General features: G+C 51.6%; 1 protein-coding gene across 4 annotated transcripts in view; it reads left to right on the top strand.

Annotated features, from left to right (window-relative positions):
• Positions 1-13,209, top strand: part of PPARA (peroxisome proliferator activated receptor alpha) — a 64,095-nt gene that overhangs the window by 33,348 nt on the left and 17,538 nt on the right. For all 4 annotated transcript variants that reach the window (XM_059187280.1, XM_059187277.1, XM_059187278.1 and 1 more), the window contains exon 3: positions 10,261-10,506. In XM_059187280.1, coding sequence (XP_059043263.1) covers positions 10,299-10,506 — 208 coding nt within the window. In that variant the 5' untranslated portion in view covers positions 10,261-10,298. The remainder of the gene's footprint in view (positions 1-10,260; positions 10,507-13,209) is intronic.

The following is a 13,209-nucleotide window of genomic DNA, read 5'->3' on the forward strand; positions in this document are numbered from 1 at the left end:
AGAGTAAGCATATAAGGAGTGACCGCCTTCTGGGCCTGTTTAAAGACCGAAGTGCGTTCATATAGTCTCGGCAGGCGATGATTCCAGAAGCATTGCTGCCATCGTCAGCGTCATCGAAATCTCCTCTTGATAGTGGTGTTATATCTGGATAATGACCAATGATGACCAGGTCCTAAGCTGGCCCACAGGGGTCTGTAAGCAACATCTGCTGCTCTACAAGTTAGATGGTTGGGGAAGGTGCCATTCCAGAGGTAACCTCCAGTCCTGTCCAAAAACCACGTCCACCAGGAACCACCCCACCCCTGCCACCAGAAGGAGGCAAGTACCAAGCATTATGGAGGATGAGTCCAGAGTCCCAGATACATGGCCGGCACATGAAAAGAATATACAGGATCTTCTTTACCCGCCCACCTGAAGGATGGCTTATCTGAAGCTGTGGTAATGAGTTGGAAGTAATTTTCTTTCGGCATTCTAGGAGGGCTTGACCTGTTCTTTTGCCTCTAGCACTCTCTTGAGAAACCCAAAAGCATCTGGTATTTGATCTTTTGCACAAGACGTGTCTTTCCTCTTTGGAAAGCCTGTGGGATCTTGTAGGAGCTTCTCTTTGTCCCCAGTATGTGCTGGAGCCCCTGGCAATAAGTGTTGCTTTGGGTCTGTGTTCACTCGGGCTCCGGCAGGCCTGGTTTGGACTGTCCCTCCGCCTTCATGAGGAACATTCTTCACCTCATCTGTGACGACTTTTCCTGCTGTCCGCCTGGCCTGCTGACTGCCCCCCGCTTTCTCCACCATCTCAGAGGCCTCCATCCGAGCACTCTTGATCAAGTTTGTGACGGTGGTTCTTTAATTCCCAAGGGAGCTTTCTGTTCTCTGACTTTTCCTTTTTACGGCATAGTCTTCTCTTCCCATGAGGGCAATATCTTCTCTTTCCTGGGATAGTAATACCAGTTCCCCTGGTTTTGTTCTTTTCTTCCTCCTGTATTCTATTTTTCCAAGTTGATCTTTCCAGATTTGTTGGTTGATTGGCTCTCTTTTTTTCTTGCCAGAGGCCTATCTCGGAAGAAGGCTGGTATTTTGGGCTCGTCTGTTTCTATATGAAAGTGAGGAGCTTAAATGCTGGCTGGGGTCCTGGGCAGAGGATGGGGAGGGTCGTGGTCAGCTTGCTGCAGAGGTCAGCCTGGGAGGGGACAGGCCCCACGGTGCCCATGGCTGGTGTCTGCAGGCATTCCCTCTTAGCAGAAGACCTTTCCAGATGAGACATTTCAGGCCCCTGCAGTTGGGGAAGGTGGAGGGCAGGAGGCCCCCAGCCAACTGGGGGCAAGGCTGGGGGTCGGGCTGCCCCTTCTGTCCCCCCGCCAAGTTAAGAGGAACTCCTCAAGTGTAAGTGTGACGTCCTCATCAGTTGTGTCCTAAATGCCCATCATAGGCCACGCACAGACTGATAAGCAGCAAGACACAACATCTAGATGACAGAAGAAACATGACCGTAATATCACATGTCCATTATGTAAATAGAACCAGCGCAGGAAGTGTTTCCTTTCCCTGTATCCTTACAGAGAAAGGTGAAAGCTAGCAAAAACAGTATATTAACCATCCCATATTGGGCCTTTGTTCTTACGTTGGTCTACTTTGCCATAGGGCAGAATGCAGAACGAGAAGGAGCAGACACCTATCATTCAGTTTAGGCAGAAAACTCTGAAGACGACGTTTACCGACTTTGTTCTGTAGAGTTATTTACGAAGATTTCATAAAAGCAGTTCTCACCTGGCAGGAAATCGACCCATATTGGAAAAGTCATTTTTCTAAGTATAGAAGGAGCTAATGACGAATTCCCCAGCGGTTCCTCAGGCGCGTGGGTGCTGGGCCCTCCTCGGAAACGCCTGGCATTGACCATTTCCTATAACTTTATAAATAGAGCAGGAAGCATCTCTCCTTGGAGCTCACGAAGTGCGGAACGCTCCTGTTGACCCCATTCTCCTCTTCCCGGGCTGCTTTCTGCCGGACTTGGAAGAAGTGGAAACGTATCCAGAACTTGTATGCTCTGGCAAAACACAACAGTGTAGCCTTGATCTGAAAACCGAAGACGGAAATCCAAGCAGAAAGGGTTAAAAATGGCCCTGTCTTTCTTTTTTTTTTTTTTTTTTTCTTTTTTTTTTATCAACTTCCTGAAATCATAAAACGAGAGTTAACCCTGGGACATAGCACTTCCCAGGAAGTCATTGTCTTTCTACTTGGTTACTCGTGACCTTGAGCAAATTTGGACTTCCACCGAGCTGTCCCCTGGGAGTTAAGATAAGAGGACCTTTTTTCGTTAATGCTAGTCTTGCGTGTCTGGCTGAGAATCTAGAAGCTACAGGGTTGGCAGGGCAGAAATATGTCCGTCGGCCGGGTGCTGCTGGTCACTCTGGCTGATCATGCTCCAGTCCATGTCATTGGCTTAAGTGACAGCTGTGAAATCCTTCGTGTGTCTCAGACATCTGTTCTTGGTTACTGGTGGGGTTTTCCCTTCCTTTTGTGTTCTGCTCAGTGTATTCAAGGGCGGGTTTCGTGCCTACACTTGAATGAGGCCTGGTCTTGACTTGGGATGGTACGATTTGGGGGAGGGCTGCGTGCCTGTCATTCTGCAGACACTCAGAACAAACTGTCACACAGATCGAATTGACCCTGACCACAGGCGTTGAAAATCAAGGCTCCGAGAGATGTGGTCCCGTATCCACCGTCATGTGCAGCACTGCCCTGTCCCCTGAGGGTGGCACTTGCTGCCACCAAGAACTGTCAAGGAGAACACTGCTGGCTGCACGGTGGCTTCCCAGAGGAGGCGGGGAGGCTGGAGGGGCCGAGCCTGGGTGTCCCTCAGAAACCCTGTGGCTGCTTTCCCACGGCCCTCTCTTTCCACCGGTCCCAGCTCTCTCCACCTGGGAGACCTGCCTTCCTCCTTCGCAGTCCTGGATTCCATGGGCGTGACCTCACCTTCCCATTTGCCTGAGCCAGAGCGTAGGTTTGTCCTCGAGTCTGCCCCGTGTCCAGCTGCAGTGACCGGCTGGTGTCGGCCCCTCATGTTCTGCCGCCCTCCCTCCCGACACCCCTTCTGGGTGGTCTCCATGGTCTCGCAAGGACTCTGGCTGCTTCTCCTCCCGTCTCCCTTATGAGCAGGTCCCACCCTGCGGCCAGGACACCCCGGGGCTGCTCAGCACCCCTCTCTGACTCCCCGGGCTCAGAAGAGGCCGAGGACCACACCCCTGCCTGAGCGGATCCGTGATGTCCGTGAGGCCCCGGCCCGACCCCCTCTCCCGCTTCTGCCATTCATCTCTTGCAACTTCTCCCCTGTGCTGCACAAAAATCTTTGTGCCCCAACCCCCCACCCCCATCAGAGGTGGGATAGATTCTCCCATCCCTGGGATCTGAGCTTGCCCCGTGACTGGTCTTGAGCCGGGGCTTGTGGCAGAAGAAACATTGTGCAGCTTACACACGTGGTCTTGCTGTCCCGTACTCACCGTAGGACACGGCCCATCCAAAGACCCTGAAGATGGGGCCCAGAGTGCTGGCCCGCAGACTCTGGAAGCACGATGCTGGCTGTGTTTCAAGCCACTACGTTGTACGGCTGTTTGTCCCACAGTCGAGCAGAGCAGACAAGTCTCGGAGCAGCTGGAGCGGCCCTTCTCCATCGTCTCCTGGTGATGCTTAGGCCACCGTGCACATGGCTGCTCCTTAGCCTCGTTCCTGTCTTTGCTTTCTGCATTGCTTTCTGATCACCTTTCAGGATTCAACTCGGGCGTCCCCTCCTTCGGGAGCCTCTCTGGATGCCCCCTTCCCCTGCCCCCAGGATTCCTCACGTTCCAGCCTCTGCAGTCACTTGTGCTCACGTCTCCTCCCCTGCTAGCTGGACCAGTCCTTTAGCTCCCTGAACGGCTGGGTTTCTCCTCTGGAAATGGGGCGGATACCAGCTACCCTGCCCAGGTACTGGCGAACATAATCCAGCATGTCTGGCTTTTCCTAGGACCCTGCCCAAGACAATGCTCAGCTGGTGCTCCCGGCTCACTCGCTGCCCTGGGGCTGTGGGTCCCCCCTGGGGTTGAGATTGCCTCCTCCAGGGTCTTGTCCAGGGTTAAGGCAGTCGCCAGCGGAGGTGGCCCCTCACGTGTTTCCGGACGTTCATAAACCGTGGTCTCCACACCCAAAGGTGACCAGCATTGGTTTAGCCCAGAGAATGAAGGCTCAACCTTGTAGAGTTGGGTTTTCGGTGTCTGATGTCATGCTGCCATCACCAGGCATGGCCTCCCTTGTTCCGGAACGTCGTCATTCAGGGTCGTCCCTGGCGAGGCCCGGGTCCTCATGCTGCGGTGCTAGGTTTCCGTTTTCATCAGAGCGAGGCTTTTGTGTGGCAAACAGGGATCGCATCTCAGGCGACTGCTGGTTCTTAGGATGAGCTTCTCAGCTCAGTGCGCCATTCGTCTGACTTAGGGCCCTCCTGTAACTCTTTTAATTTCATCACCAGCAGAGATAAGACTAGATTTAAAAATAAGAGCCCCGGTTTCAGGAAAATGGGAAGCTTGCCGGGTTCGCAGCGAAGAGAGATTCCATCACACGGTGTGAACTTTGTGCGGAACTGGCAGGAGTTTTCTTGGAAGTGTTTGGGAACATTCTTCTTTGTGTGTTTTTCTTTGTTTAAAGATCTATTTATTTTAGAGAGTGAGAGCTTGAGTGGGAAGAACAGAGGGAGAGGGAATCTCAGGCAGACTCCGTGCTGAGTGGGGAGCCTGAGCTCGATCCCACGACCCTGAGATGATGGCCTGAGCCGACACCAAGAGCTAGAGGCTCAACCGTCCGCCCCACGCCCTCTTCTCGCACCTTTAGAGGTAAGGGTGCAGAGCCTCACGGCTTCCCTGCCATATTGGACTCCTCGGCCATTTTCTTTCCTTTTTTTTTTTTTTTTAAGATTTTATTTATTTATTTATTTGACAGAGAGAAAGACACACAGCAAGAGAGGAACATAAGCAGGGGGAGTGGGAGAGGAAGAAGCAGTGCCCCCGCCAAGCAGGGAGCCTGATGTGGGGCTCGATCCCAGGACTGTGGATCATGACCCGAGCAGAAGGCAGACACCCAGCGACCAACGGAGCCACCCAGGCGCCCCTCCTCAGCCATTTTCACACACCAAATTCTTTTGATTACAAAATGCTGATGCCTTAGGCATCCTTGGGGGAAGGTCTTAGATGTCCCCAATAACTGTGTGGCTTGCAAACTACTCCTAATTACCCTGCCTTTGGCTTAATTCGTACAAGCCCCCAGGCGCGGGATCCCTTCGCACTGCCGCACTCTGGCGCTGTCCTCGCTGCTTCCGAGCCTGTCGGAGGCATTTTCTGTCCTGACGTCGGGCGCACGTTAATCATTAGGCAGGCGGGAATGGGTCATCAGTTCTATGAACTTCAGGTGCCACGTGAAGGTACAGAGGGCTTGTAGCGTTTCTCTGTTTATTTTGAAATGTTATTTTAACTGCTAGTCCAACAAATACAGCTGAAGCCTCTAAATATTAGAGATCTACAAGGTATACAGGAAAGGGGAAAGCCTCTGAGAAGGCCGTGGAGCGGCAGTTGGTGGAACACGGAGAAGTTCCTCGTCTGCGCGTTCCCTTCCCTGCCGTGCGAGTGGTTCTGCTCCGACGGAAATTCCGGCCTTCTGCCTTTCCACAACGCAGGGAAGTCTTATCGGACTGAATTTTGCAACAGAAAATGTAAATTACTTCTATGGGGTGGCATTAATAAGCACATCAAGTATAATTTGAGGGGGTTTTACAGTGTGATAACTCAGGGTTGCTGACAGAAAGATAAAGAGCAGTGAAGTCAAAGTTCCATGTTTGTCACTATGTGTCCGGACCCTTTTGGGTCAAATACAAGGGCTGAGTAGGGGGGACTTCAAGCCCAGCGCCCACTGTTCTTTCTCTTGAGTATCTGATCCCATAAAATATAAAACCGTTGGGACAATAGGGACAATCTTAATAGTTGGGACAATATCCAGCTGTTATTTAATGTTTAATTTCAGAAAATATTGACGAAGGGCCGTGCAGGTCCGAGAAACTCCATTAGCAATGTAGGGTGCAGAGATGGGTCTGATGCAGTCACGTCCCCAGGACGTGAGTCCTCCTTGGTCCTTGATTCCAAGCATGTGACGAAACGAAAGTCCTTCACTTTTTCCTCAAAGCACCCACTTTATGTTAGCCCAGAACACAGAGCTTCTCCCACGTCCTCTGTCGTTTCTAAGGTGGAGAGTTAAGCTGCTCGGGCATTCCTACCTTCGCCCCAAGGCCTCTCCCTCAGCCGCCAGCCTCGCTCCCTCCTTCCCCGTTTGACACAAGCTCTTTCCTGCCGACTCGGAGCCTTGTTATTCACTAGACTTATTGTCCCTCTTGCACACTTTTGTTTTTAAGTCTTGGTGATTCTGCTTCACCGGGCAAATTTTGGATCACTTTCCCAACGCAGAACCACACTGACTTCTGATCTAGATACCCTTACGTTCTGTTGTCTTTGGACACGCTGGGTCTGCCTGTGCCATCTGGGCGACGGCAGGCCCCACTTGTTAGAGCCGGGGGAGTCCTCGCAGACTCTCACCGAATTACTGCCGGGGTACACCGCGGGGCACATGCTGTACCCATCGTAGCTACGCGCCGGAAACAGAAACCGGATCCCCTCTGCAGCATAAGGACTGTGCGAGAACTATGGATACGGGGATTAACAAAACACATTCTCTGCCCTTAAGACAGACATGAAACGTTCTCACACTGCATGTAATTAGGGCTCTGTCAGAATCGGGCTGAGGAGCTGCGGGGGAACCCAGAGGAGGGTATGCTGAGCCCCACTTGGCTTCACAGAGTAAGAGCTCATCGTGCCATTAGCAGCTCATTTTAGCCTAATCTTTTTAAAAAGTCACGCCACCTAAGAGTTGGTGATTTGGAAAACACAATACGGTAAAGGTTTTGAGTCACTGTTCAAATCCATCCAGTGCTCTCCGGCCCTCAGTGACACAGCATGGCCGTGGCATATCCATCCAGCGCTCTCCGGCCCTCAGTGGCACAGCATGGCCGTGGCATATCCATCCAGCGCTCTCCGGCCCTCAGTGGCACAGCATGGCCGTGGCATATCCATCCGGCCCTCAGTGGCACAGCATGGCCGTGGCATCCGCGTCTCCTTCCTTCTGTCCCTTTCTCTTCCTTCCTTCCTTATTTCTTGTCATTTCTTTCTTTCTTCTTCCTTTTTTTAACCTTCTTTAGATTTTGCATATTCTGATGGGTAAATGCTCGACTGAGACCCAAAAGGAGAATTCAGAGTTTCAGAAATAACAAGACGCAGCTCTAACATTTAAACTGGGCCGGAAGGGAAAGAAGTGTTGACAGAGAACCCAGCAGGCCTCGGGTTCGGGAAGGAACTCCAAGATTGCACAGAACACACGTCTTAATGGGAGCTGGGTGGGGAGCTCCGCAGCCCTTTTCCCGGGCTCTCGGCCCCCGCGGAAGCCCCCCTGCACGAGGAATCTGAAGCCCCAGTGGCGCTCTGCTGGCGCGCTCTGCTTCTCCTCCGGCTGTTTGTCTCACCTCCGTGGCCAGACTGGGCGCGGCTGAGAAAAGAGATCAGACTGTTGTGCCCGTCTGTCCCTCCAGAGCACCGGGGGCGGAGGACACAGTAACTGGCGCCTAGTTTGTTCTCCTCGAGGAACTGGGCAGTGGCCATGCCATGTGGACTTTAGAGCCAGACTTCCTGTGATAATTCTGCTGCTGGAGCAGAAGCCACAGCAATGGGGGAGGGCCGGGAGCCAAGGCACACCAGGAGCCACAGGGCAGGTGGGCTGGGGTATGTGCCCGGCCGCCTCGGCTCTCTACGTGGGGACACCTTCACAGGGAGCCCTGCCTTATCTGCTCCAGCCGGAAGCAAGGAAGGGCCGGTGTATTCAGTGATCTGTGCAAACGCAGGCCTCTGGCAGGAGTTCAGGACAGTGTCGCCTCACTCTGCGGATGGATTTTATCTTGTCAGCTCCTCATGAACAGCAGGACCGACATTCCCCTAAATAAATCTCAGGTGTGCTTTAAAAGCAACTGAGAAATAAAGCGGTAAGAGTATTCTAACTCCCTGAGTGCAATGACAAGGAAACGAACATCGTTTTGTAGTCAAAATCAGTTCTTCCAGCTGTGATGCTCCTGGTTGGAAGAGAGAATAAAAAAAAGAATTTAAAAAAAGCTGCCGTCCGTGTGCATTTTCCCTTGCAGCACTTGGGAGCCCGAAAAGAAAGTGGTCCCAGCCCCACTGACCTTACAGCCTCTGCCCATCTCTCTGGTACTAGGCTAAACTTCACAGTTAATATTTTACTTTAGTGACTGCAGTTGTTAACCTTTTGTTTGTGGTGAAAAATAGTTTAAATAATACTTACCCTACTGTCTTGCTTGCCGTTTGAAGAAAGCTGCCTTCAGATATAATGCAGACTAAAACGTGATAGCAGAAAATGCACAGAGCCGTGGCCGGCTTATGGAAACAGATTACACAGAAAGTCTTTTAAATCCTATGAAAGGCTAACGGTTCCCTTTTGTTTTTCCGGTGTGTTATCATCAACCATGAGAACTTACTGTCTGAATTCTAAGCAGGAGATGTGACTTCCACAAAAATGTGTGACTTGTCCCCTTTTGCATTTCTAAAGGAAGTCAAAACATCCCTTCATCTTCCCACTTAAAGATGTTTCCTTGAAGCAGGGCTGAACTGTGAACCTGTTTTAGAAGAGCATGTCCCGCGGATTTGTTCTGGAATAGTGTTCTCACTCAGCTGGGCGAGCCTGGCGTCCTGCGGTCACCATGTGATGGCAGCGCCTCGAGGTCAGCCCTGGCTGTGGTCAGCTTGGGTCCTCTCGGTGCTGCAAGCCTGTGGGCTTCCTTGGAACCGCTTCAGATGGGAAAGCAGTCCCAGAAGCGAAATGTCACTGGGCCATGCATGACTGCCAGGCCAGGGATGGACCTGGCGAGGGACCTCAGGAGGACAGAGATGGGAGGCCCGTTCAGGCAGCGGGACCTGCCGCACACCTGTGCACCTGGGCACGCATGCCCCTGGTGTCTCTTTTTGTGTCTCCCACGCTGCTCTTCATAGGACACCAATCACATCGCTCGGAGCTGGCTTTAAAGACCCTCGTCTTGGGGCTCCTGGGTGGCTCAGTGGGTTAAGCCGCTGCCTTCGGCTCAGGTCATGATCTCAGGGTCCTGGGATGCTCTCTGCTCAGCAGGGAGCCTGCTTCCTCCTCTCTCTCTCTCTGCCTGCCTCTCTGCCTACTTGGGATCTCTCTCTGTCAAATATATAAATAAAATCTTTAAAAAAAAAAAAAAAAAAGACCCTCGTCTTAAATTAGGGGCCTCTTCAAGACCCTCTCTCCGAATATAGCTATGTTCTGAGGTCCTGGGCGAGGATTCCAGCATAGGGTTGGGCAGGACACAGTGCAGCTCGTAACAGTACCCACCTGGAGAGCGTCTGTTGTTTGCCGGCTGAAACAGTCTAGCTTTGTTAGGCACTCACATAATTGGGTTTTCTAAACTCTCCCATGGACCGGTAAGTGTGCAGTCATTTATGAAGGAAAACCTGCGTGAGTTACCCCTGGGGTACAGGAGAACATAGACTGTCACAGCAGGGTGTGTGCTGATGGCTTGTCCCTCCTGCTCTCTCTGCGCCCCTGCACTGAACCACACTGGCCTGCGCGTTCCTAGAAGGCTTCCATTGTGGGGCTTTTGCACACACTGTTTGCTGGAACATTCTCCCCCAAGACCTCTGTGCAGCACACCCTGTCATGTTCTACTGTCCCCAGCTCAGCCAGGCAGTGTCCCCCTGTAAGGCAGCGTCTGTCCCCATGCACTCTCACTGTGCTGTCAGGGCACCGGCAGACATTCAGTCCCCACGTGTATTCATTTACTTGCTGTCTGCGTCCCCACCGAAATTGGTGCTCTAGGCAAGCAGGGACTTTGTGTCCGCGGCCACTTCTGTCCAGTGAGACACCGTGTGTCGACACACTGTGTGCTCGGTAGCAAGTGACTGATTCTTGCAGGACCAGCTTTCTCTCCGAAACATGTCATGTTGGAAGATTTCCACTTTCCGAGCATGCTCACCAAGAGGCATGCGAGAAAGGGTGGTCAGCACTGTCCCTTCTTAGATTATGAATTTAGCGGGTCGTCATGGGTACCGGAGGTTTTCAAGGAAGGAAAAGTGTTCCTCTGCGTTTGACTCACTGGCTACTTCTCTCTCCTCCCAGGCTGGGCCTCCGCTACACTTCCAGAACCTCTCGTCAAGATGGTAGACACGGAGACCCTGATTTGTCCCCTCTCCCCACTCGAGGCTGAAGATCTGGAAAGCCCATTATCTGAAGAATTTCTACAAGAAATGGGAAACATCCAAGAGATTTCTCAATCCATCGGCGAGGACAGTTCTGGAAGCTTCAGTTTCGCGGAATACCAGTATTTAGGAAGTGGCCCGGGATCAGACGGGTCTGTTATTACGGGTAAGTGTGCTGTATCCCATAGCGCTTTATTTAGGTAAGTTTTTGTTGTCTGTTTTGTTTTGCTTTCCTGCAGAGAAAAGTGTTCGCTTTAGCTGGCAAAGTAGTCCCATCTCTGTGCCGTGAACTGTTTAGACATGATAGAGCGTGACACCAAATTCACTGACCTGGGGGCCTTTCAGGAGACCGTGTGAGACACGCAGCATGCCCGCTTTCAAAAGCCATATGCAAATCAAATAACGCTTAAAATTCAGTTAAGGCAGTCAGCTACATTTCTAAACAAGTCTGAGTTTCTATTTCTTCAAAGCAGAGGCTCCTGTTATGATAAAAAGAACGATTTTTAAAAAAAATCTGGAAATGTATATGAACCACCTCCCTGTTTTCTTCACTGCATCAGGAACTGCAGGAAAGGGGTGCCTGGGGGGTTCCGTCGGTGAAGCGTCCGACTCTTGGTTTCCGCCCAGGACATGATCTCAGGGTCCTGAGACCGAGTCCCATGCTGGGCTCCAACGTGCTCCGCGGAGTCTGCTGGAGATTCTCTCTCTCCCCCTGCTCCTCCCTCTGCTTGCACGCTCTCACTCTCAAATAAATAAATCGAATCTTAAAAAAAAAAAAAAAAACAAAAAACCTGCAACTAGTATCAGTGGGACAGATGCAAAGAAATAAAACCTGGTGTCCATCCACGTAGCCCCTGGTGTCACAGAGAAGAAATGGCGGAACCCGCCATCCTGCCAGGCAGCACTGAAGCCGGCCCTGGGTGCTGCGGTGTGGACCACGCCCTCATGGGACACGCCTCCCATGCGTCAGGTCCTTAACCCAGAGTACTTGTCCGCCAACCATCTTCTCGCCAATTCCCACGCCAGGAAGATGGCTTTCATGATCGTGTGCTGACTTTGGTGACGGCGGGAGCAGTGCGCACTGATGAAGCCTCTGTAGAGAGAGTAGTCGGAGGTGCGTGCGCTCTCAACCCAGTGGGCCCACTGGGGACAGACATCGTTAAAAAGGAGACACGCAGACGGGTGCACGTGGCAGCCGTGTTTGGGATAGCACCTGCGGCATGGGGACAAATAGGAAGTGGGGGGAGCAGGTCGTGAAAGCTTCCTGCTGCGGAGTTCATCGTAACTTAGAAGAATTAGCTCCACCTGTCTCCGCTCGAATCCACGTAAAAAGCGTGAAGATAAAGAATGAAAATAAGCTTGACGATATATTCTGTACAGTTCGATGCATGTGAGGTCTCCGGTACCAAACAGTGCTGAATGTGGTCGGTAGGTCCATGTCACATCTGGGAAAGCTCGTGCCAGCTTTACGAGGTCGGTGCCCTGCCGAGAGGCAGGTGAGACTGGGGAGAGGGTCCTGCCGGGACTTCCAACAGCAGGCATGAAGCAGTGTGATGAAACATTACCACTTGTAGATCTGGGCAGCAGGTGTCCTTCTGTGTATTTCTCTATATGTGTGAGGTGCTTTAACGAAAAATAAAAGCAGCAGGAAAGAGCATTCCTGGCAGAAGGAGAAAGCACCTTGCGCACAGCCTCACACAATCCTCGCAAAATCTCAGTGAGAAGACCGTTGTCGTTTTACAAGTGGAAATAACACAGCTATGAGGTAACATGGCCTGGTCACATAGCTAGAAAGAGACCGTGCCAGGACCTGAACCTGTGCCCCTCAGCTGGCTCTGAAGCCGAGTTCTTCGTAAGAACATCCCTTCTGGCAGCAGTGTCCTCGACCCAGAAAGTCAGGGACTGCACGATCCATGTGAGACCCCGGGGAGATGACGAGTTATCCGACTCTGTTGCCTTCCTAGGCGAACAGCCTTGGTAGTGACCCCAACAGACCTTTATAAATTATTCACTTTTTTTTTTTTTAAGATTTATGTCTTTACTTATTTGAGAGAAAGAGACACAGAGAGAGCACAAGAAGGGGGAGTGGCAGAGGAGAGGGGGAAGCAGACTCCCCAGCTGAGTTGAGAGCCCAACGCGGGGCTCGATTCCAGGACTCTGAGATCATGACCTGAGCTGAAGGCAGAGGCTTAACCATCTGAGCCACCAAGGCGCCCCAATGGTTTTGCATTTTGACTGTCTTTTTCATGACTTGTTATTGAGGGAGTGAGCTTTGAGGAAAAGGAGCGAGCATCCAGGGTGATGGGAGCTTCCAGAAACAGCAAGGGAGGCAAGCAAGGAAAAGCCTCTGGGGTGCAGGATCACCTTCAGTGCCTCAGTAGGTCGCCGCATGGCTGACCTGTGCTAGTGCCTGGGACAGTGACAGCCTAGGCTACTGGGCACCATGGTAGCCAGTGCATGTGCCTTGTCTACCTGAATCCCAAGAACAATGTTTGAGCTCATTGTTCTGTTTATTTGAGGAAAGAGGAAGAGAGACAGACCCCAGGACACTGGGACATGCTGAAGATGAGAAGCCCAGGGTCAAACCCAGCTCTCAACCCCTCCAAATGCATCTTTGGGTCACCACACTGTAGGCACAGAGCCTACTGGCCAGTTGTTTTCACATACTATTTGTGGTTATACTGACGATCAGAAATTTTTCTTCTTCAGGATTTGAGAAGATTTATTTGTGTCCATGTTTCCTTTTTTATTATTAAAAGAAGGCAGATTCCCCCCTTTGGAAAACAAGTTGTTCATTTTATAACGAAAGATTTGGGGATAGGCTTTCCTTTAGGTCACACATGCTCTTGAGCTTGTTCTCAAATAAGGA

This window comes from Mustela lutreola, chromosome 8 (genome assembly GCF_030435805.1).
Source record: "Mustela lutreola isolate mMusLut2 chromosome 8, mMusLut2.pri, whole genome shotgun sequence".
Taxonomy (NCBI): Eukaryota; Metazoa; Chordata; class Mammalia; order Carnivora; family Mustelidae; genus Mustela; species Mustela lutreola.